General features: G+C 45.3%; 1 protein-coding gene across 1 annotated transcript in view; it reads left to right on the top strand.

Annotated features, from left to right (window-relative positions):
• The window catches only part of gstcd (glutathione S-transferase, C-terminal domain containing), a 30,233-nt gene that overhangs the window by 1,973 nt on the left and 3,769 nt on the right, over positions 1 to 24,491 (top strand). The window contains exons 3-9 of the mRNA XM_003972439.3: positions 740 to 1,009; positions 3,363 to 3,456; positions 16,639 to 16,754; positions 16,861 to 16,905; positions 17,078 to 17,206; positions 21,206 to 21,339; positions 22,781 to 22,811. Of these exons, the coding sequence (XP_003972488.2) occupies positions 740 to 1,009; positions 3,363 to 3,456; positions 16,639 to 16,754; positions 16,861 to 16,905; positions 17,078 to 17,206; positions 21,206 to 21,339; positions 22,781 to 22,811 (819 nt within the window). The remainder of the gene's footprint in view (positions 1 to 739; positions 1,010 to 3,362; positions 3,457 to 16,638; positions 16,755 to 16,860; positions 16,906 to 17,077; positions 17,207 to 21,205; positions 21,340 to 22,780; positions 22,812 to 24,491) is intronic.

The following is a 24,491-nucleotide window of genomic DNA, read 5'->3' as shown; positions in this document are numbered from 1 at the left end:
CCAGAGCCACCTGGTAAAGAGCGATAACACCGTTTAGGGGAGGGATGACTTAGGTTTGGGAACATTTTCATCCCTGGGACAGATCGAGACTCGAAAACTTGTAACCCAAAAGGAAACTGCAGTAAGAGTTCTGCAGACATTCTGGTTGTGTAACTGGTGCATACTTGGCAACAGCAGCTGTCCAGAGCGGTCTGCAGAGAGCACAGCGCTTGTTTTGTTCAATCACACATCATTATTGATTGGGAAGTGAAGTGGGTCTCAGCCTCCAGCTCACCCTGCTGCCGCCCTCTTATTCCTGGACGGTGGGAACAAACTGAAGTTCTCACAGCAGTCAGCTGTGCTCCACTGGTTTCCAGTTTCACACTCAGCCTAGCGTGTCTCCTGTTAACGGCCATCTCCAGCCACATTGCACGTGACTGTGAGGGCCCAACGGAGTCCCCCCTACTGTCTGTCTGTGTCCTTCTGCCCTTCTCCTGTCCTCCACACACACTCACACACACACGCATGCACTTAAACTGCTCTTCATTACTGTCTTTGACTTCATTCTTCCCTCCTGCCATCAAAGTTTTGATGTGTTTCTCCTGCCGGCCCCCTCCTGTCTGTCCAGCTGTGTAGTCAGTGAATTGTGTTGGAACCTGACTTCTCGCCCCAGTGGAGATGACAGGCCAGATGAGTCACTTAATCAATATCTCCCTGTTTTTCTCTTGTCCCCCCCCCCCCCATTTCTTCTCTTTGATAGTGTTCCCTCCAAGCCTGTGAGGCGAGTGCTCTGCTTCAATTCCCTCACCTTCTACGGTGGTACGCCAATGTTCAGGAAGTACCCGGGGTCCTGCGGGCAGCCAAAGCCTGCGGTATGGCTTTCTCCAGCCCCCACGCGCCCATTAATGACTCCCCAGTGTCGCCAACAGAGGACAACCCCACTAGCCAAGTGGAGGAGAACGAAGGCCATGGGATGTTGACGCAGCCCGCCTTTGTTGGTGGACCCAGGCCCACCATGACTAAACTTAAAGTAAATAATTACCTTTCCTCCTTTGTGTCTAGTGCTCCACATCTCTCTGGTGTCCAGACATATTTTCTTTAACACACAGATGCAGGCTTCAAGTTTCCAAGTGTCTTTTGTCAGCCCCTAACTGGTTGTTAATGGTTATCCCTGTAATTTCAAACACTCAAGTTCTTGCTAATTGTGCCTCCAAGAATGTAGCTGGTGTTTTGGTTTCAGGATGATTTTTTTTTTTTGTTTACGAGTGTGGAATTTTTTTTCTTCTAGCACAATTAACAAGCATAACCTGTTGGGCAGAGATGGCCTGTCTGCGCACGTGATTCTTCTCACAGAAGTGGTTTGTAAGGCCAATTTGGAAACATCTAGAAACATTTCTTTAAAGAATTATCCCCATGTATGGGACTATCATTTTATTTCTTCACATCAAGTTGTTAAAAAGCACAATTCAGTAATGGTCAGTTGATGCCTGTAGTCAATTGCTTTTTTGCAGACGTTATAATGCGAGTTGTAGGTGCAATAAAAGCATTGAATTTAGTGACGTATAACATTTTTATAGCCAAACCAAGTAGTTTGGGTAATAGCTGAAAATAGTGTGGAGCAGGAACACACTGCATTAGCATAATGTGTCCATGCAACACCGCTCTCTCAGGAAAAAAGGGCAAGACAAAGATTTTCACACATATTTCTCTTGTTTTTAGCTCTTTAGTGCACTAAATATTGCCCTCGCAGATTTCTGTGGCCTAGCTTCCAGGAAATAATTTGATATAGCTTTCTATGAAAACCCTCTTAAGGCTGACTAACCACTCACTGTAGAATCTTCAGACTTTTTTCTTGGCCTTGTTGCTCTTTTTTTCTTTGCTGAGACATTTCTGTGATTTCTGGCTGGCTTAGACTCAATATCAGTGGCGATGGGAAGCATGGACAGGAAGAGAGGACGAGGGTGGGGTTGAAAGGGTGCCGGGTGGGATGGACATTGAACACAAAGTCGGTTGGACACGGACGCAGGTTGAAGTGAGACATTTAAACTGTGAAGAATGTGTGTACACGCAATTACACAAAGCATACAATGGCTATCATTCTTTGCCTGCCTAGAGGGATTAAAGGAGGGCTGCCTGTCGCCATCATCATGTCTACACTGCAGCTGTTGTGCTGTCTTAGCCAAGTGCATGTGCCTGGATGTGTTGCTCTCTTGAGGATAAATCTGCCCTTCAAATCACTTCATTTGGACATTTTGAGGAGGTTTTTTTATCCTTACCTTTTACAAAGCGAGAGCTAAAACTTGGTTTAGGGTAAGGTACTGTGGGGTTAGCATCAGGGTCAGAGTGAGGCAGTTAATGGTTGAATTTTTAAGAATGTTTCACCTCCCTGCACAGTTTAGAGCCGCAGCTTATCGGAGGCGCCGGGGTTTTTTTTCCCACTCCCAGCCCGTTCCACAGCTCCCGTGGCTTATTAACTCCCCCTGTGTTTCACTTCAGTTAACAAACTGTGATGGAGCCCATTGACACTGGCTGTGCAGTGAGCTGTGGAGGTGCAAAGCACCATTCACGTGTACACAGAAGTGGCCCTACAACCCCCCTTTCAGATCCTGCAGAAGAATCTGACTGTTATTTCTCACAAATTGATCATTTTGTCATTGAGCGCACAACTGACAGCGGGTAATACATCAGTGCGCTAAGTCGTGAATTGTCCAACTAGCTAAATGTGCAAAGCAGCTAAAATGAAGTTAATTCTTTTATTTCAAAGCGGAGGATAAAACTCATAACCTGAGATATCAGCTGATATATCAAGCTTTAAATAATATCCAGCTTAAGAGCTTAGAATTCAGAATAAAACATGTGGATTTGCACGAATAAAGCTGTTGTTATTCCACCATCCTTGCATCTGAATAGATTGGTGAGTTTGGGCTAAAATAACAAGTACTTATTTATTTCTAATTCCAACTGAAATGCAGCAATTGAGATTTTCTTGCACTTTTTGTTTTTTAATGTCTGATCCAGAGGCTATGAATTCTAAACTCAAATATTAACCCATTTTCTCTTATGTGAGCATTTTTCTCTAAATTCTGTTCCTCTCTTCTGTTACTCTGCCTACTTGCACCTTGTCTCAGCATCAGGTTGTGGCCATCATCCAGAGTGGGTCTGATTGAAACGGACTCAATCATATCCCACAAATCCGCTTTGCCCTTTAGGCCAAGTTTGAAGAAAAAAACCAAGGCTGTTTATTTCAGCTGTAGATCGATGAGAAATATGTAGGGAAGGTCATGAACAAGGCTAATTCTCTTCATCTCTGCCTTTTCTCTCCACAATCCCTGTTTACTACATTTCCATGGTAATCTGGGTTTTCGTGGTGTTTTGGCATGCAGGAAAATGGTATCGAGGCGGTCTTTGCTCCTCATCCTCGCCCCGACTGGACTCTCCCGTGGGACGGTTTACCAGAGGCCATCAACCCCACCGAAGGTAAAGTCATGACCCTCGACTCTCTCTAGCACCCACCTATTCTCATTTTACCCCTTTTGCACTTAATTTAAATTGATTTTAAAATCCCTCATTCATAAATGCTCTACGTCCTGTGTCGTGGCTCCACACAGATCCTCGGCCTCTGATTCCTTTTCATCCACTTATAGAAAACAAGCAGGAGGACTGTGGAATCATTTACATTAATGAAAAAGCCTGACTTCTGTGGCCCGTTCCCCTCCCCAACAAAAGAACCCCAGCAGTTACCGAGACAGCGCCGAGCTTCCTGTTTGTGAGCTTCTCTGTGATGATGAATTATGAAGAGCACGTCTTGATGCATTAGCTTCTTTATGCTGCGAGGTACAGGCAGGTCTGTGACAGAAATAGAATATGCAGACGCTGATGAGACAAACGGACATCCATGGGATGGATGCTGATCGCAGCAGGAGCTGTAAAGATCCTGTAAAAGGGTTGCTGACTCCTGACCTGTATGGTGTTGAACGCATGCGCTGTTGCATATTAGTTTTTAAAATTCTTACTATAATAAGTAGTAATGTTAGTGTTGGGAAGCATGTCATTTTCATCCTTTTTTATGTTAATGTCCTTTTTCACCTCCTTTTCCCTTTTGATGGCCGCCTGAAGAAATAACTAGACAGAAAAGAACCTGTTAAAGTCTTCCCGTAAATGGCTCTTTCATTACTCCCATGGTTACAATTATGAGAGTCACAGCTAAAATCAACCTTTGCATCTTCTGTAAAATTTTAGTGGAGAGGGAAAAAAACAACAACAGCGTGACTCAACGCAGGCGCGGTGATAATCACCAGTGAACAGATGATTGCTGCTGAACCTTTTACCGCTGTTGTTTTGTTCCACTGTGATAGAGAAATGGGACATTCTCAGAACATCACATGTTGGGGATTCAATTCCATGTTCGCCTGATATAATAATCTATATAAAAACCCTTCATGGGATGCAGAAAAACGGGAAAAATATGCACAGTTCTGGTCTCATAAACTCCCACAAGTGCATGCTTCTATCACGCCACCGTATTTCTGTCTCGACAGCAGCTTCACTCCATGGCAACGCGACGGTAACGGTAATATATTCCTCCCATAGATATTTGCAAGGACACCTTTTAGCAGTGGATCAGTGAGCTTTACCAGGTTATTTTCAGACCGTGACGGCGACGCCGGTGTCCCACAGGTTTCTAAAGGGTTTGTGTGAGTTTTGCCTCTAAGTGTGTTACTGGAATCCTTTTTGGCTTTGGCCTGAAGGCATCATTACACCCTCTGGCTTCATTTCACTCTTTATCCATCTGCTGTTTCCCTTTTTTCCAAAATGTTTTTTTCTTTTCAGTTTATGTACCAATGCATCCAGTTTGGCTTTACGGCACCTAAGCAGCATAAAAAGTGCCAACAGAGTGTTTCATTGTAACCTTTTTTTGGTGTATTGTAAGTTTTAAACAATCATCTCAGTTCAAAATGCTCGTAGGTGTTTTTCAAAAGTCTTATATTGTTCACACAGCAGGTTAAGAGCTCATGAATTAGTGGCGATCGTGTCTGCAATAGAAGTGAAATGCAGCCTTTTAAACTTCCGAAACGGCCGTGCTTCCATTTCAAGTACAGCACGCTGGATTACAGTTGACGCACCGAAACCACCTCCCAGTTTTCCCCGACGCGTGGACTCGTTCCACGCTAGAGTGCGACTTAATATTCCGTCTCTGTTCAGAGAAAATCACCGACATCCGCGCACAAGTGCTCTCCACGATTCGGGCAGCACGGTTATTCCGAGAGCGAGGAAAGTAGACGGTCTAAATCCGAGGTGTCCCACTTTAGGCCACACTCGGTGTGATGAACGGTGCTGCTGAATGCTACTCCCGCAGCATCAGCTCGGTTCCAGGCATTTTCGCTCCCGTGTAATTAAGGAGGAGCAGAAACCAAAAGCATGTAATACCTGGAACTGTGATGTGTGGGCTTTTTTATCTGTTTAAACCTACAACACGTACAAACGCCCAGACTTACACCTGTGTTGAACCCGTGTAACTGCTTCCATACCTGCAGTATTATTAGAAAAGTAATCTTTAACGGTTGCTGCTGCTAAATGCGTGCTTGCAGCACTCATTGCATATTCAGCCAGTGAGTATTTACTTTTCGGGTTGACTCTCCAATATAAACTGAAACTGACAGATTAGAGTGGAGCTTATTAATTTGCATGCATCCACACCCCTAAAGGAGAAATCAGACTTCAGTTTATACTGACAAAATGGCTTTGAAACAGGCAAAAAAGATGCCCGGAAAACTGATGGGTTCCTCCAGAATTCTGGCTTTGAGCCAAAGCTGTAAAGACGAAGCGGATGAAGAAGTCATGCGTCCGCGCCAGAGAAATCTACCGTGTATATTTTTACATAAATGTTTGGAATTTAGCGCTAAGGAAGTGTCAGATTGATGCTCAGGTATGCAGACAGGAACAATAGCAGCCCTGTAAATGGAAGCTGTTTAGGTTTTTAGCTTCCCCCTGCGAAGGGCTGAGGGCTGTCTGCAGACAGGTAAACAGGAACGCCAACACAGGGGGGGCATTGTTTCGAGGAGACCGTGTCTCATCTGCCTCGCATAGTAAAGGGAGGCGGGACGGCGGTAAATAAAGCAGGTTGGGATGATGGAGTGCGTGACACCGAGAGACGGAGATAGTGGTGAGACGGCGTGAAGAAAGACGTGGGGCTATCAGGGGAGGGGTGAGACGGGACGTTAGACAATCAGGTCTATAAAAAGAGAGCTGGTGCAAAGAGCTGCATAGCTGTCATGTTTCAGACGTGCTGCGATTAGGCCTTCGGGGGGTTGTTTTGGTACAAAGAGACACGAGTTCCCATGTCTTTGTCTTGGGTTTCAGCAGAAACGTGGAGGGAAAACGGGCACCGTGTGTGTCTGGCAGGTTGCTTTGACAACAGCAGGGACTTGATTGACATGCCCAAGAAAGCCTTGTTTGGAGATATCCTCGTTCTAATATTTCTAAAGAGTTTTAACTATGATCGTAGGTTTGTATGTGTTTTTTACGCCGATGTGAGTGTATGAGTAGCAGAGATTACAAAGGATTTTAAAAAAAACAATCACGTTCAGTCAAAATCTGAAATTTGGGATGGAGGAACACTACTGGTGTCTTCTGGGATTTGTAAAGTTTGGAAAAGTTTTTTTTGCACACGTTTTCACGCCGCCCTGGAAAATATCAAACATTCTCCTGTACGAACGGATTTCTTGAGGTACATAAATTCAGTGCAGCTTGCCTTAAATGGGACCATGGAATGGAAATTTAATGTTAATCTGTCTGTGAACAGACTTTCCACATTATTCTTTAAGGGAAATATGTGCGTCGGAATAAAAGGGAAAGAAGCCGATAAATGTTTTGCCGTAAAAGCAAAGCAAATAAAGTAAAATGTGCTCATCAGTCTTGGGGAAAATTACGTGTTAAACATCTGCCGCGTTAAGGCTCCAGATGCCTCTAATATTACTTTGGGAGTAGAAACATTTTGTGTACAATGAATCACAGATGGAAATCCCCAAAAACAACTTAAAGCATTTTGTCACTGACTGGATGTAACATTCACGTGTTAGTAAAAACGAGCTTTTACAGATGCAGGAACGTGTTCCTGTTCAGGTGTGATGTCCCCTCAGGCGTTCCACCCCACTGTTATTAAGCAGAGATTTAAAAGCTCTTTACTTATTTTTATGTCAAAGCCCATTTATTTCTGGGAGAAGTTTCTCTTTATTCTTTATATTTATTCCATTGCTGTTATCAAGCTTCACTCATTCTTCAGTATTTCTTTATGTACATTTTCGGCCCACGTTTTATGACTCTGCTGATAATTATCATCATCACTTGTTCATAAACTCAGTTCATTTTGGATCTGCATGTCTCCGTCTATCATTAAAACCATTTCTCTGAAGTTTTCATTGTTGCCATATAAACATTGCAGACAATACCTAATTGCCATATCAAATTTAAAACTGTTCTTATAAATATTTAAGTATGAACAGTGAATTAGGTTCAGTCATGTGAGCTGCTGTTTCTTCCACTTTTATGGAAGCTCCTCTTATTAAGAGGAGCTGCAGAGATTATTATTTGTACTGCTGCTATTAAATAAGCATTTAGTGTTGTAAGACCCCCCTCAGGTGTGTTTGGGGTGCAACAGGAGGTGTTGGATGTGTAAATAGCACAGGTTTGCAACCAGAACCCCCACCAGAACTTTGTAAAGTAATATATTAGTGGTGGGAGTGAGTTTAAAGCAAAAACAAATAAGCAATTAACATACCCATTCGGAGGATTTTAGGTTTCCCTGGTAGTTTATGTTCAGCTTTCTGAACATTTTGTTGTATTTTAATCATTTCCGTGTGTTCAGCGAGGAAAAGTCAAATATTTGCCCAGAGTTGTTCCTGGCTAATGATGCCTGTAAGGGTCAGAAACTCAACATTTCCCCACAAGGTCCCTGTTCAAACTCAAAGCTTTTTACTCCGCACCATTTTATCTTTGCTGATTCACTTATTCTCCAAGATACCCTAATCATCATTTGATTGTCATATTATCCAGTTTGTTTGTTTTTTGGAATGGCGGGATGAAGCTAACAGTTCCGTTTTTATGTGAACCCACACTGTGGCCGCCATTCCTTCAGCTTTTTTTTAATCTCTTGTCCAGCTGTCAGGTTGAGCGGAGATCTGCTGGGAGACAGAGGTTTAGCCTGAGGCCCGGTCCACACCTGGCACTCACGCACATCTCGGCCCATCCAGCCGCTCGGCAACAGCTCGGCGCACGTTTCAATGCACCTGATTGGTCATCCGGCTCATAGGCAACGTCTCTTTTTGAGGCTCTGGTCATCAAGTCTGACCTCTTCTGTCACCGTCAGACAAAAGAAAATGGCATCCTTCTCTGGATGTGGCACTCCAGGGGCTTTAGTAGGACATTTTTCCCTATTTTTCCAGCTTACAAACACCACCAAATTCAATTTTAATAAAGGGTAAATCTTCTGAATTGATTTGAATCGTTGGTGACTTGCACCACTTCTGAAGTTTAGATGAAGCTGTAAATTAATAAAATGCCTGGAAAACGTGGCCGTCAGAAATGTCAGGGCGAAGACGTCCCTCCGTTCACAGCAGCCTGGCCCACATTTGTGTTGACATTTCCCTTAAGAGTGCAAATATCAGCCTCATGTTTATGCTACAGGTGAAGGCGGCGAATCACCAAAGTCATTAAATTTTAATGTCAGGGGACGTGTTTTTGCATCCAGCTGAATGTGATCTGCAGCTTCCGGGCTCCAGTTTTTTGTGAGGAATGCAGTTTCGACAGGTTCCGGCTTTTCTGAAATATCGCTTTTGTAATTACAGGCAAAACTTTTAATAAAGTGGAATGTGGAGCGAGTCAGAGCCAGAGGTCTTTAAACAAATCCCAGCCCGCCATTGGTCACGCGACATGAACAAAACTGTTCCTGGAGAGAACAGCCGCTATAGATCCGTTCCTTAATATTCAAAGCGAGGTCAATTTGCCTTCCATATTGCATGAATTCATTGTTTTTCTCTGTCTGCTCAGAATTTTATGTGTTTGTGTTTATTTTGTTATTGTGGGGTATTGAACGTAGGTAGTATTGGATAGTCCATATTTGAAGGTGTTTTTAAGGGGCTTTTTGGTTGAAATCTGAGCAATTCAGATGAATTCTATAATGTCTGTGTCCAACGCGCACCTTTTGATTCCGACACATTGTGATTTGGAGAAAACGATTTGGAAAATTTCTTGACCGAGCATTAGCGGCTATTTCCATGAATAGCCTGTTATAGTCCATATTTCCTGTTGGCGCACAGGCAGGAGGCTGTGACCCTCAAATCCTTCCCCTCGTTCCTGATTAATTGAAGTCATTAGAGCCCTTAAATTGGAGATAAAGATAAGCCGTAACCACGGAGGTGCGGATAGCAGCCTTTGTTACTTCCAATTACTGGGATAATTGGCACTTTATTTCTAAAATTCAACTTGAAACCCTCCCCAAAAAGCTGAGTTTAAGTGTTTGCAGCGATGTCGGAGCTGCCACCCATTGCAATGCAGAGCCACCAGCCCGACTCCAAGAGGAGAGGGCTGAAATGTCACCCCATGAATATTCATTTTTAATCTCTAGGCGAGGTGTTGCGGTGCTAACACGGAGGAAGGAGCCAGTTGGGATAACCCTCGGCCAGCCTTCGCCGGGCCTCAGATTACGCCTCGTTACTCGTGCCATTGAACTATTGCTTCATCATTAGTGGCTGATTAGTATTTTCAGCTGAATGTGGATCGGGTTCGTTTCTCCACAGGCTTTTCCTTTGAAACGCAGTTTTAAAAGTCTCTTTCAGTCTTCGAGAGATAAGATTAAGAAAAGGAAGACGGTGAGAGATTTGAATGTAATAAACCGTGTTATAATTCAGTTATTGGCGCTTCAGAGATTGAGCCGATAACGCAGCTTGCGCCATTGATAAGGAGCATTTTTAGAGATAATGGGAGTCATCGGCGCAGCCGTAGACCAGGAGTTTTTTACTTTGAATTACAGGATGATGGAGCATTCCACCACAGCTACACGGTAAAGCAGGAGCGTGTAGCTTTCAGAACGTCTGGATGTTACTTATTACACATTCAAAGACTGAATAGATACGTGAAGAGTCGTGATCAAACGGAGGAAAAAGCTTCTGGCGGAGTTTTCTTTTTCTTTCCACCTTTTTCCTCAGTTTCTATGTTTATTTGGCCTCATCCCATTTTTGCCTGTGCAGATCGTGTTTCCGTGCCGCCGCTCTCGCTTGGTCAGTAACCTTTCAGCTTTTTTCCCCACCGTCTCTCCCATCTGTTCATTATTCTTCCTTTGACATTTCAAAAAATCCTGACAACGGAATTAAAATATTTTCCAGCAGGTAGATCCATCCCGTCGGAAGGAATTTGAAGATTATTATTATGGTCTGAGTCTGATGAACACTAATAAATGATGTGTCGTCCTTGGTTTTCTCCTGTTCTGCCTGATATGTTTCTCTCATATGGACGACCTCCCTCCGGTGGCCGAGTCGAAGGCCTTGTTAGGATTTCGCCACCGCGTCTCATTTGTGTCAGCACTGCATCTCGGCAGAGGAGCTTTTAGCCATTTTGTTTTGCACCTGCACGGTGTTAGCTTTCACCGTTATACGGGCGAGTTGCTGTGCGCCGGGGTGTTTTGTCTCTTTCTGCATCGGCAGAACATTTAATCATAAATATTGGTCGCCCAGGTCGTGGGAGCCTCCATTCCTCAGTCGTTCCTAAATCTGTAAGGTTCCTGCGTCATTCTCATCCATCAGGTTTTGATCAGGGCTGTCAAAATTACCACGTTAATCCAGAATAATTAGTTTGCGCGATTCATCGGATTCAAAATTTTAACGCATGGGCGGCGCGAAATGACTCAAAATCCCACAATTCCATTCACCGGATGGAGGATCGGTGTGGGGATCAACGTGTTGGGGATTCCTCTGCGTGTACACCAACGATGCCTAGCTTGTGCCAAAACATCCTCACGGAACATCGGATTTTGTGTTTACGAACAAAGAAAAAACCTTGACTTCCTTCTCTCCAAGGAGGAAGTTTGTGGGGCGTGCAGACAATGTGGAGCGAAGTGCTAATGTGCAGCGTTGTCGGGAGAATCCCTTTACTTGTCTCAGCAGCGGCCTCTGGGCTTTGGCAACTTCTCCAGCGAAGAAAGTCGGGAGGAGCGGTGGCGGCGCCGTCTGGCTGGACTCCAACCAGCCTTTATTTACCCTCGAATTAGCGCCACCAGATGAGGACTAGAAGTCATATTGGTCTGGAGATTTCACAAAAGAAGCAGGCCCGGAGATGTTGACACTGCCCTCCGCGGATGCCAACGTCGCGGCACTTACTGCCATACTCTGACAGCTCTCGCAGGCTGCGGGGAGCGAGGGATGAAAGGGAGGAGTGTGCACGGAATATAAATGGGCTACTTAGTGTGAAAGAAATCCAGCAGTGAGTGTGAAGGGAGGAAGAGAGCCAGGAAACATGAAAGAAGAAAAAAAAGCCATTTGTGGACTGTATTTTCAGAAAATATGTATTCCATTTATACAGTGGAGAAAAGAGAATTTCGAATCGCGCCCAGATTGGTTCCGCCCGTGCCAAATCAAGTTTGCATGTCACTTTTACTCTATTCTGGATCGCGTGTACACCTCACAGCGATCCAGTGTTTCCTTAACTGATGCCTATGTCACCCCTCTGGGGTGCAGCCCTCACTTCAGGAGCTGCTAGCTTTTTCCAAAGAAAGGTGTTTGTTTTTCAGCGTCTGTGGAGTCGAAGACGTTTATATTAAAAGCGCACAAGCGGAATAAAAGTGTTGTGCCGTTGACCAGCGTGTCGGCTCCCGGCGAGCCTCGGGCCCTTTCTGTCTTACCCGAACTGAGATACGAACGTCTCGGTCAGGAGCGATGCAGTCGTTTAAATCCTCTCTCAACGGCCAAAATGGTTATTTTTCCTTTAGCCCGCGGCAAATACTATTTAATTGACAAGAGGGATCGATAACCAAGTCCTCGGGTTTTTAAAGCAAAGGATTGTAAACACTATTTAGCCACTTCACTGAGGTCTAGTAAACAACACCAACAAAACATCGTTAAACCCAAAAGAGGGAAAATGTTCAGTCAATGTTATAGTCATCAACAGATTCCAGGGAAAGGAAAGAAAGGATAACTAGGCTCTGTTGCCATCATAAATGTGTGTTTGGCAACACAGTAAAGGATAATCTCCATTTCCCAGCAATGGAAATCACAACATTGATTTAGTCCTACAACTATTGTCTTTCTTATGTTGCGCAAGAGGAAAACCTTCGGCGTCTGGGCTGAGATTCCCGCCCTCCGATCTGAGAGAGAAACATTCTGAGGCTTCAGCTGCAGGGAATTTATGGCAGCAAATTTCTACGCGGCTGCTTTATTCCACAAAATCCCCAAGAAGTCCGAAAGACTGAAGTGTTGCTTTGCTCCTGAGAGTGCTGACGCGCAGGTGTCTGCTGTGACCTGAGGGAGGGACCGTGACTCTTGGCTAACTATGCAGGCTGTAGCCCACAGCTACGTCTGCTCATGTTTTGACTGACAAAAGGCGTCCCCCCGCCCTTTCCCCTCTCGTCGGGCTCGTCGCTACCCCTCCTGTTTGTTTTCCTCTCCGTTTTGTGCAAATACGGCGAAGAATCACTGTCTGATTTTCCTTTTCTTTTTTGGGGGGGGGGGGGACTCGTCAACAGTCGGTCTTCATATACAGTATCCAGGGCCAGAAATGATCAAATGTTCCAATGTTCGCTCCCATGTTTGTCCCTGAGCAGCTAATGAAAGCTATCGACTGAAAGCCTCTCTGCGCCACTCGTGAGAGCAAAGATTAGAGCTAGAATAACAGCAATTATAGGAGTTTGTTAGTCAGTTTTTCCTCTCTGCAAGGGAAATTACTGATAATGGAGCTTTGATGGTCTCGACCGATCGAACAATTTGCTGCCTTTAAGGATGTTTAATGCGCTGCTGTAATTACATATGTTCTTTTCCTATGTCTGAGTGGCAGGAGCCATGATTTGGATGATTGGATTCTTTGTATTTTGCTGGTTAATATTATTAAAATGAATCCGTGAGAGGCTGGGGGACATTTGATACAAGACGTGTGACAGATCGAAGTTGAGCTTCTGTTTTCTGGCTGTTATAATTCGTGTTCCCATTTCCTTGTGGTGTTTATGTGTTTCCTTGTGGTGTTCTTCCTGCAACTCATTTATCCTACTGAAACGCTGGTAAGCTGAACGCACCGCATGTTGCTGTATGTCTGATTTAAAATGATTGGATTAATTAATCTAGGTTATCTTTGGAATTTGCTGACTCGTGGACACTCTCCTGCTGCAACAGCACTGCCACCTCCCTCTCAAATGGGAATTGATGACTCGGCGAAGTCGGGAACTGCTCCCGCGATGGGAAAACGTCGGCGTTGCCCCTCCCAGGAATTTACAGACGGCAAAATGATCTCTCTGATCAGCGACGCGTTCATGTCTAGCAGGAGTCGTGCCTTCAAGCGTGATGGGATCAGCAGAACGCAGAGGTCAGGTGGAGAAGATAATGATCCACCTCACCTTCGTGTTTCTAGCTCGCTTCACCAACCACCCTTTGTGGCATGGCCCCAGGATCACGCACGCAAAGATCAGACCTCTGAAACTGATCACGTTGCACTTCTGGGACACCCTGCATACTCCATCGGAGCACACGTACATGCCAGATTGTAGAATTATATCAGGTGAGGGTTCCGGTCGCAGATGTGCTCGCGCTCGTGCAATCCCAGCGTCGGCCACGTCGCTCTTTAATTCTGGTGCCTCAAGTATGAAGCGCATGCAGTCAAATGTCCCGTCATCCATCTCCTAACTGCTCCATGAGGTGTTTTTTTTTTTATTATTGATGCTTACGATGGACACGGAGCCGTCTAAGCCCGACATGAAACTAGGCGCTTGACACCTTTTACAACTTCCACTGTTTTTATCTTGTACACATATTATAAATGACACCTGGTCATGCGCCAGGTCCGTGGAATGATTCCCTTTTTGGCCACTATGTGCTGTTTGTTGTTTTAAAGTTTCTGCAGGGAAATAAAGTGGCTAAAAGTGGCCATAATAACAACAGAGCAGCCTGATGAGAATTCGGCTAATGGAAAAAGTTCCCCCGTGTTTCCAAATGTGGACCAGCAATAAATCCACCCCCAACCTGAGTGCTAAACTTTCACCCTTTTACCAGATTAGTGCAGTCTAACTTTTACAAATGTGGGTGTTAACCGCTTTTAACACATCACAATGACCAGAGAAGCCGAGACCATTAGCGCAGTAATCGTGGTATTCCCTGTCTTTTCGTGTCTCTCGTTGTCTTTCAACAGGACATTGGAAATAGACCTAGTGTGTGCGGATGCCTGGGGAATCAGTCATAGCTTCCACAAGGAAGTCACTTTTGAATGATGAAGAGCACGTCAGACTTTAAATCAAAGAAAGATCAGAGAAGGTGCTGGCCAGGTTTGTGGAGGTCATGCTTTAAAAAAGACAAAAATAATGTAAATGGAATTCTTATTCATGTTTGCTTGTTAAAGAGGATGGAAATAGCTTGCCGAGCCCATCCAGAGCCCCCCTCCAGTGGCACAGCCGCGTGTTTACATTCTAATCTGTGTGATGGACCTGCCTGATAAGGGCCGGGGCAGGTCTGCTGCATCGGGGGGGAAGAAAAGATTAAAGATTGGTGCCAGCAGCAGCAGTTATTGTAGGAATCTCGCAGCATCTGAGGATATCAGGGCTAATGGATCCTCCGTCTCCCTTAGCCGAGAGCTGTGAGACGTTCAGGCAGAGCAAACCTGCCTGAAACGGCGCACGTTAGCAGTGTGTGTTTATGCAGTCTTTCATTTTAAAGTTGTTCTCCGCACACAGTTACAGCTGGATGGAAACAGGGCTTAATTCCTCAATGACGGTTGAAATGCACGTGCACGTTTACAGCGCGGCGACAGATGAGAGCTGGGTTAACCATCGGCGGCGCATCATCCCCAGCCCGATGACAGCGGCGGGCGCGCCCGGTCGCGGTGTGTCCGTAATATGGATGGAAGACAGTCGCTGTATTTGAAATGCATGAGGGGGGGAATGAGAGGGGGGTGCCGGGGGGGGTGGGGGAACGCGCTCCCTCTGAGCGGCGAATAACACGGTGCGTGATTGATTCTTCTCTTTTGAGTTTGTGCTGAAATGCAAAAGCCGTGCTTTCTTCAGACGCCGCCGAGTTTATTTATTTATTGATGATACCACGGTGATGGATGTCAAATCAGCCCACGGGACATTAAATACACCAAATGATGCATTCATGGAGTGCTTTTGCTCATTTAATCTGATGGATTGGCAGAAGATGGACCATCTGCTCAATTGCCCGTTAGAGCCTGGCCAAAGGGTGTAGAGTGTTTAACTAGACTGGGGAGATGATTGCATCTCATCAGAGTGAGGAAAGGCCAGGAAATATGATCCAGTCGATAATTTAGAGAATCCACCGGTCCTCTCTGTTTCGGTGGGTAAGAGCAGCCGTTTGTGGTGTCAAAATAAAAGTATACGTCACATTTTGAGTATAAACCCTGAGACGAGGCATCGCGGCATCGCTTTAGGGGAGCGGCGTGTCCTTCGCCTTTTCCCAGTTCTGTATGTTCATCTAAAATGGAGAGCGCATAATGCTTTAACGGCAACCTGTGGCATGAAAACTGAGAAATGATTTATTCTTTTTCCTCCTGGAACAGAATATAAAACAAGGGAGGATGAAAAAGACTCATGGTCCAACTCTCCTGCCTCCACCCACTTGCTCCAGTGTAGCCTGTGGGGCTGAGCTGAACCTGTTGTCCACCAAAACCATTCATCTTTGTGTAGAAGCACACACACACACACACACACACACACACACACACAGCACTGTATAATGCTTTTGAACTTCATAATCAATCAGGATTCTTCTGTATCTGAGTTCACTCTCATGAACTATTTTAAACTTGTTTAAAAAATGAGGCCTAGTTGTTTCTGACCTTTGTGACTCGTGCACTAACTCTGGTTGCCTAAGAACCCATTTGCACTCTTGCAGTAGCATTTAGGACAAAGCAACTTCCCTCACAGACAGTTCGAGTTTATATTTTTGATTTTTGGGTCTACAGCACTCAAAGTTTTGTGTGTAAAAAAAAAAAAAGGAGGGGCGGGGGTCACAATGAATTCTACTCGCACACTGCGGACCTGCCGTCTCTGTCTTCTCCGGCATTAAAAGATTGTGCTGCCTGTTTGCTGTAAATGTGCCGATGAGATAATTGCTGTCTTCACCTGCGCGTTGTGAGCGTCACCTGAGCCGGCTGTAAATCATGATGCTAGCAGTCGTGCGTGGGTGGCATTTCAGGCTGCGCAAAGGCCATTAAAGGATAATAAATGGCTATTTGGATTCTTAGCAAGTGTTCTTTAAATTGACTCCCTTTCTGTGCTTCGTTATTAGCTTTTGGAAATGATTTGAATGAACAGGATGAGCTGTAACTGCTGCCGGATGGTGTTGGTGTCTGTGTTCAAGGTTAATTACTTCTTTAAAAAAAAACCTGTTAATGTCCAGGTCCTTGTGCAAAGATGTTTGATTTAAATTTTTAATTTTTTTTACCTTCTTCCTTCAGGGAATATGTCAGATGTCCGCACAGTCAGGAAGAGGCAGCAGCTGAATAACTTGGTCGCCATGGTTACGGAGCTCGCCAGGCCAAGCAACACCGTGGTGGATTTCTGCAGCGGAACGGTACGCGCGCTCAGACGCCCGGCTGAATGCGTGTTCATGTTTACTGCGGAGCCCATTTGCAGTCGTCTCACATGGATGAAGTATAATCGCTGTCGCTCTCCCACAGGGTCACGTCGGAATCGCCCTGGCTCACGCGCTCCCAGAGTGCCAGGTGGAGTGTGGATTTATGAGCTGACCAAGAGTTTGGGATTTGGAATTGCAAAAATTTGAACTTGAAATTAGGATGTTTTGCTTGCTCGTCACCCTTTTGCTAATAAATCTCACATTTATTTCCTCCTGAAATAAACGCAGATATTAACCAAACATCTCTCTCTGGCCTTCAGGTCATCCTCATCGAGAACAAGGAAGAGTCGCTGCTCAGGGCTCAGAGCCGCGGCTCCGAGCTGGGCCTGAAGAACATTGGTTTCATCCAGGCCAACCTGGACTACTTCACTGGAGCCTTTCACGTCGGGGTGAGCGGAGCAAAGAAACCATCCCTGTTTGTTCATCGCCATCTCACTATTCTCAAAATTGAAATTATTAATATAAAAGTTGGCATAAATGTATTCTCAGTTAGCGAAAATGTTCTTTTCAATGATGGCGAAAGTCAATTAAAGCTCTAAGCGAGATGCTTCATTTCAATACTATCTGCAGCAGCACGCTGGTGAAATTATTATTATCATCACAGAAGCGCAACCACAGTGGTGCTGTATTATTATTCTTTGTCTCAAAGTTGATGTTATTAATATTTCAGACGCCATTTGCACTTTCCGCAGTGAATTGTCTGTTAATTCTTGCAAATCAAAAGGCTTTTTCCCACTTTCCCAACACCACAAAATGACCGGTGGCAGGGAAATCTCTTTTACCCACTAATGCACGCTGGTTTCTATCGTGGTGATTAGATGCAGGCGTGAGGGTGTAACTAATGGCAAATAAACAATGAAAGCGTTTGACTTTGATTATGACTGTAGCGGATTTGAAACGCTTGTTTTGAACTGCGCTCATTGCAGCGGTGCAACGTTGGATTTGATTTTAAAACGAAAGCCCACTAATCCGGCGTGTAATTAAACAACCTCTGCTGGGTTCAGATGTCCGAACTCACACCTTAAAGTGTAGCTACACTGCAAAATCCCATTTTTCTGCTCAAAATACATGTTTTTGTTACGAAATAGCATCATTAATTAGTGACGTTTTGGTCAAAGTTCATTTACGTTAGAGTGACTGCCCTCTATGGGTGAAACCCAGCTATTACAACCAACTTTTGCTCATGGACTGCTCGCAAGCTAGCTTAAGTGTCCGTGTGTGATTCTTTTTTCCTTTTGTGTTTCCGGCCTAGACGCAAACTAGCGGTGTAGCTTTTTCAGAGGCGCTCGTCTACAGGTGTCGCACAGAAACATGCCATTCCCTCATGGATATTTTTTTTTAGTTTTTTTTGGAGAAAATGTCAACGTGCAATTATTTTTGTCAGCGTGAATAGATGGCCTTTCATTTCCAGAAGAGAAGCTTCTAATCAGAAACCTTTCAGTCCTCCGATCTTGACTCACCATCGTCCCTCTGATTATTGGCGCTGTTAAAGATACTTTCAGCCAGAATTTGAAGGACAAAAGTCTTATGTGTCCTGCCTTAAAAGCTCTTAAGTTTAATTTTGTTTTTTCTTTTTTGCTGTTCTCTTCTTGTGCTCGTCATTTAGAGTGGCGATAAATATTGGAAAGTAGAATATCATTTTCTTAAAAGCCTTTTTAATGCGTTCAAACGTCCCCGCTTTTTTTTGCTTGCCTTAAAATTTGATCCCTTTCACAATAAAAGCGTCATGAATAATGTAAGAAGGCACACAATTTGTTGGGATAATAACAGCTCTCTAATATACAGTATTTGTGTAATTCTGACACTGTGTGTAATTAGGGTGGTTTGTGAGTCTTTCATCCGAGCACCATCTGTCTCCTGCCTGTCCCAATCTTCCGTTTTCTGCCCTTTGCTATAGCCAGACAATCAGTTCCTGTTGCTTGGTAATTTGTCACACTTTACGGTGTGTGAGAGGCCAAATCCATCTCCAGATCATGCTGTGAAGAGGTGAAATCATTCCAGTTTCTTAGTTTTCTGTTGTGTTTTTCCATTTTGGACCAGGATTCAGTTTTGGCTGGAACCGTGCAGCTGCAGTTCCTCCCACTTGTTCTTGCTGTGTTTAATCATCCTGCTTTGTAAATGTGTGTTTTTCTGCACGGCTACCTGCAATAGTGTCATAAATATTTTAGTAGCTCTCAACCCCGTTGATTAATGGGACTAACCTTAACGAGAATGCTGCATTGCATACCACGCGCCACTGGAACCCCTTGATCTCCTAATTATGCCGCCCTTCATCGTCCATAGTTGATGTGCAGTCTGATGAGCCGTGTTCGTGGTTAATTATGGGATGCTTCAGTCAAAACGCAGGTCTCCGTGTGTCCTCATCGCTGTGCTGTGGACAGATGCATCTTCTTTGTGCCTCCCCAAAAGCGTCTTCCTCAGCTCTTTATAGGACAGGCAGAAATATACGACCCGCTGTAATTAGCGGTAGCATTTTGCGCTAACTCAGAGCTCCATTGAGACCCGTTCTACTTGGCAGAATACTAACAGCAAAGTTTCTTTTTCTTCACAACACGTGGGCGTTTGTTTCCTCCAGCCCAGTCTCCAACGCTCGGCACATTTTGGTCAGAATATGCATGAAACAGGTGTCCTCTTTGTGTAGAGAATCATGTTGCAGCTTCAGCTGCTGTTGTGGCCTCATTCTCCCGGGCAGATTATCATACCTAAATGAGTCACATGTATTGATTTGTGTCCTTTCCTCATTATACATGTCCCCATCTTGGGTTTAATTGGGAGCGTAAACGTCTGCGTCCCTGCTTTAACCTGGGTCTGTTCCTCTTGTGTCCACTTGGATGGTCTGGGTGTTCAGCCTGTTTAGTTTTTATTCTGTTTTATGTCAGATGAAATAGAAGCAGCACATTAGCCTCGGAAAAAGATGGGCTTGAAATGTGGATTTGGCTGGATCAGGGTTCCGGTACGGTGTCTGTGTGGGGCCAGTGTGGAGGCGCAGATTTGCGAGGTGTTAGTTAGGCTGCCATTAAGCCTGTTCAAAGCTGTGTGATGCAACTGTGTTTATAAAGCTCTGCAGCTTGCACCACACCGTTTCTAAGGGGGGAGTTGTTGATTAAAAAGAGCATTAGCGTCAAGCTGCACCATGTGAACATGTGGTGACTGCGACCCAAACAGCACCGGAGGAGAATGCAACTGCCAGAATCTAATGAAGCCTCATTATTCCTCTAATGGGAGGGGATCACTGCAGCTTCTCTTCTCCTGGAAAAAAAATACAAAAATCCATCACGGCGCTTAGAGCTGGCCTTGGGTCTGTTGCATATTGGTGAGAGATCTAAAATCTTTTCTTCCTCTGCTCTGCTGGCTGTGATTGAAATACCGAACGGCTGTCGGTTGGATTGTTGCCGGCCTGACACCTGTTTTCATTCCCATTATCCAGTAATAATTAGCATCTCGGGTAAGACGCTGGCCTTGGGGGGTTATCAGATGTGTTTAACCAGCCTGAGTCCATATCAAGCCATTGTATTGATAATGCGGGCTCTGGAGTCTACATCTTTTCATTCTTATTAGCTTATAATTATCTTTTTAAAATATGGCTGAGCGTGTGTTATGTATATTTAATTCCCATGATTTGGTGACTCTTAAGTTTCAGGGTTTCAAAATGTAATTAAGATGTAGCAAAGCGAGTCAAACATGAAGGAGCTGGGCAAGAACAAGCCCGCTGCCTGAATCAGGAGATCTTCTTTCCAAGGTGTGACAGGTGTAGCATCTATCTTTAATATGCCCTTCTTCTTCTCCTCCTCCTGCATTATGAAGCACCACTACAGGCCGCTTTTCATCCCTGATGCCACGAAAAACTGCGTAATAGAATATTTGGCATCAAATTGCTCGGAAAAAAGGATCCCCGGTTCTGGTTTTTATGCCTTAACGGGTAGATGGGGGAGGAAATGCTGAGTTATCAAGTCTCCATCGCTCTGTAGACATTCTGCTCATTTTAAGTTTGGGTTTGTTCTTCCCAGATCGGCATCTGCACGGCTCTGAATCAAGGAGACATTTGGAAATTTAGGGAACATTTAAGAAGACGTTTAAGATATTAAAACTCTACCGTGACGTGTTTCTGGAGACGAAGGCTGCAGATGAGTTTCTATATATTTAGTTTTGTGTCTCCACCCGGGTCCCCACATAATCGCCCTAATGCACAGAGAGTCGGTCATCATCACGCCCGCCTTTATCCCCTCATCGGGACATCCTGATGCATCCGTGCTTCTGCTCCCGAAGCACAAATTCATCCCGTTTTCTCCAGCGTCCCCCACAGCAGCCATTAGAGGCCCTAATTGAAATCGAGTGCATGCTTTCAATTCCCCTTGACTTGTTTTTTTGTTTCTATCTGTTCGCCTCAGGTCGCCCTGCACGCGTGCGGTGTGGCGACGGACATGGTGATGGAGCACTGCGTCCAAGCGGGGGCCGCCTTCGTGGTCAGCCCCTGTTGCTACGGCTTCATCCAGAACGCGGTCAAGTTCACCTTCCCGAAGAGGTTCGTGTCTGGCCGCTCGGGGTTCCATTTCATCCTCATGTCGTTTCAGCTTTTTTCTTAATTTTTTTTGTCCTCACTTTGTTGTTGGGCTCCTGCCGGTTAGAACGCTTTTCCCTGGGGGAGGGGCTTCTCTCGCTCACCGCCACTAATGCCTACGCACAAGCACAGCTCGGAAATCTTGTCAAAGCTTTTTTTTCCCATTTCCTTCATGCGTCTTATCACTGCTGACAGCGGCGTCGCGGTGTCACATCACATTCAGAACCGGGTCTCCCCTTATCACATTCAATATGAGCCCGCTTCTCTTGAAGCAAAGAGCGGCGAGACATTCCGTTTATTTATTTTTTTCTTTTTCTTTAGCCGTGTCGTAGAGAATTCTAAGCTGTGCTGGAAAAGCATCGCTCTCTGGCTTTTGGAGATAATAAAAGCAAACAGCCACATTGAGAAGGTGAAGCAAGAGGCCTTACTGTAACTGTTGATCCCGTTGCCATAGCAGCACCACGTTGATTAATAGCACTCTAATGCTGCAACGTCAATACAAAATCCTGCTGTGGATTATCGTCATAGCAACTGTGATCGCCGGAATTACCACGCGGAGATCAGAAACAGGATCATTTGGATCAGAGGTTTATCGTTCGCCGATCGAGATCGTCGGGGGTCCGAGATGAGCTTGAACTTGAATTCGGATCCGAAATCTGAGTTGGAAAAAGTCCCGTCGTCGCTCTGCAGCCTCGTTACAACAGAATAATCAGCAGCGCTGCTTTTTGTTTTCTGAGTAGGCAGAAACAGCCCTCAAACTCCGCCTCGGGGAGGAATGCTTTAACAGTTCTCCACACTTTTTAATTTGCCGATTCACCTTCTCACCCTCCCAAATATTTCATTTAAAAAAAAAAAATGCTTATGCGAGAAGACAAACTCTGCACGCAGTCAGGCGGCGCGATGGGCTCACACACCTGACGGCATCAGTCTTCATCGAGCTACTTTTAGTGTGTTCCCCCTTAGGTCATGTTCCAGGTACTCGCGCTTGTGCGTGTGTGTGTGTGTGTGTGTGTGTGTGCGTGTGCGTGTGTGTGTGTGTGTGTGTGTGTGTTGCAGGTGCAGACATTCCGGGCAGTTCACAGCTTTTTTATGAGCTGTGAAATTGAACCACACTGTGAGGCTGGAACGGTCTGAGTTAAAGCAAGGCTTCCTTCCACATGACCCAACAGGCCTCTGACCCCTTCCCCCCCACCCCCCCACTCCCCCCCCCCGTTGATTTTTAATCAGCCGCGATCATCGTCTGCGTTTAACCACCTCAAACAAAGCGCTCGCCCACAGGGTCCCGCGTTCTCCCCGAGAGAAACTTGAGTCAGTTTCCGTCGTCCTTTATACGATTACGCTCGTCCGCGTAAAATCTTTAACTGCACTTTAACATTAAAGCACCTCTTGTTTTTCTGTCTTGCAGCAAAAGGTTCCAAGGAACTCTGACCTATAAGGTAGGCTTTGAAATGACATTCAGCTCCTTCCAGCTGGTTTTTATTTGCTCTCAGGCACAACATCAAGTGCAGAACCCTGAAGTACAGCTCACTTTTACAGGGTCATTGTTTCATTGGACTGTTCTATGGATACAATAAGGATTTGTTTTATATGTATTAAAATCTTCTGAATGTTTTTCAAGCAGGTTATTAGAATCCTGCATCTGTAACTGATGCAGAGGCAGATTTTACAACTGCGGAGCTTGTCGGAGGGTTTTTAAATCTCTGTCTGTACTCCGTCCCTCCACTGAGGTTCCCTCAAATCCTCCTCAGATGGTACGTTCCGTCCAGGCATCCCGACCTGTTGCTTGAGCATCCAGGTCCTGCGTGTTGCCAATCTGGACATCAGTGTCTCAGGATAGTTCGGGGGACTCATTCGTTCATTCATTTGGTTTGGTTCACTTTAACATCACGCGGTTACAACACTGACCCCATCTCAGCGATCGGCCGGGACAGACAACGGATATCCATCTCTCTTTGGTTCGATTCCACTCCCGGCTTAGCTAGATAGTCCGCTTGCATTTAGACTGTAAGGGTAACGCACCAGAGTTCACTTACGGGTGAACCGAGACCCAGGCGTACCAGAGTTAGCTTGTTTGATCCGCACCAGAGTTCAGTTGAGCTTTTGCTCTGGTCCATTTAAAGCAGAGCCAACAGCTCTGGTGTGAAAGTGCCTGAAAAATCACAAGTACCAACACAATCAAAGCAGGTTGAATGTAAATCCTCTAAATGCTAGTTTGCACCGTTCCACACACGTAGACATCCACTCATAAAATCAGTTACAGTTCTACAGGTCCTCATCACTCCAGCTCAGTCGCAGCACCCGACCGGAGGGCCCGTCATGATAAATGGGGCCTGTCAGTGCCCCCAGGAAACGTCTGTGCAGAGGTTTCTGCACGTCCTCACCATGGCAACCTCAAGAGTTGACATGTCACAACAGTGCATGGCTTCCAACTTCTTTTTTTCCCCGTCTGCGCTCCTGAATACACACGAGACCGCACAACCATATCAGTTTAGAGACGCCCAAACAGGCCGTGGCTCCCATCTCCCCACAGCGGGAAAGTTTTATATTCCATTTATACTCTTCCTCCCCTCCGAACACCCTCCCAAAAGCTGAAAAGGCAGAAATAAAGCTGCATCATCCAAAAAAAAACCAGAAAACCTATTTCAGTCTGTCGTGAACTCCTCCAGTCTGCGCGCTAACAAATGGCGCTCCGCTGGAATAAACAGCTAATGGGGTGAAATATTTGGCCCTCAGCTCCAACTTTAAGCACCCACTTTGTGACCTCATCCACGTGCCGGGAGGAGGGGGGGGGGCAAAAACCTTAACTGTTCTCCTGTTTCGCCAGCAGCTTCTTTCCATTGAAAGCAGCGTTCGTTTAGCCCATAATGGGCACCTATGAGCAGCCTCCAGTGACGACATGAGATGCAGCTTTAATAGAACCCACAACATGCAGAACCTACGACATGCAGGGGTTCACATGGTTCAGTGATGGGCTCGCAGCCACGTCAGTGTTGCTGAGTTATGAGGCTGAAACGGCAGTAAAGCACCTGAGCTCCTACGGTGAATTATGAGACCTGCTGGAAGGTTTTCCTGCCTCCGTCCCAGTACGTGCTCATTTCGGCTCCCCCACAGCTGGA

Source organism: Takifugu rubripes, chromosome 17, assembly GCF_901000725.2.
Source record: "Takifugu rubripes chromosome 17, fTakRub1.2, whole genome shotgun sequence".
Classification (NCBI taxonomy): Eukaryota; Metazoa; Chordata; class Actinopteri; order Tetraodontiformes; family Tetraodontidae; genus Takifugu; species Takifugu rubripes.
Note: the sequence above shows the minus strand (reverse complement) of the source record. Positions and strands in the feature narration are given on the sequence as shown.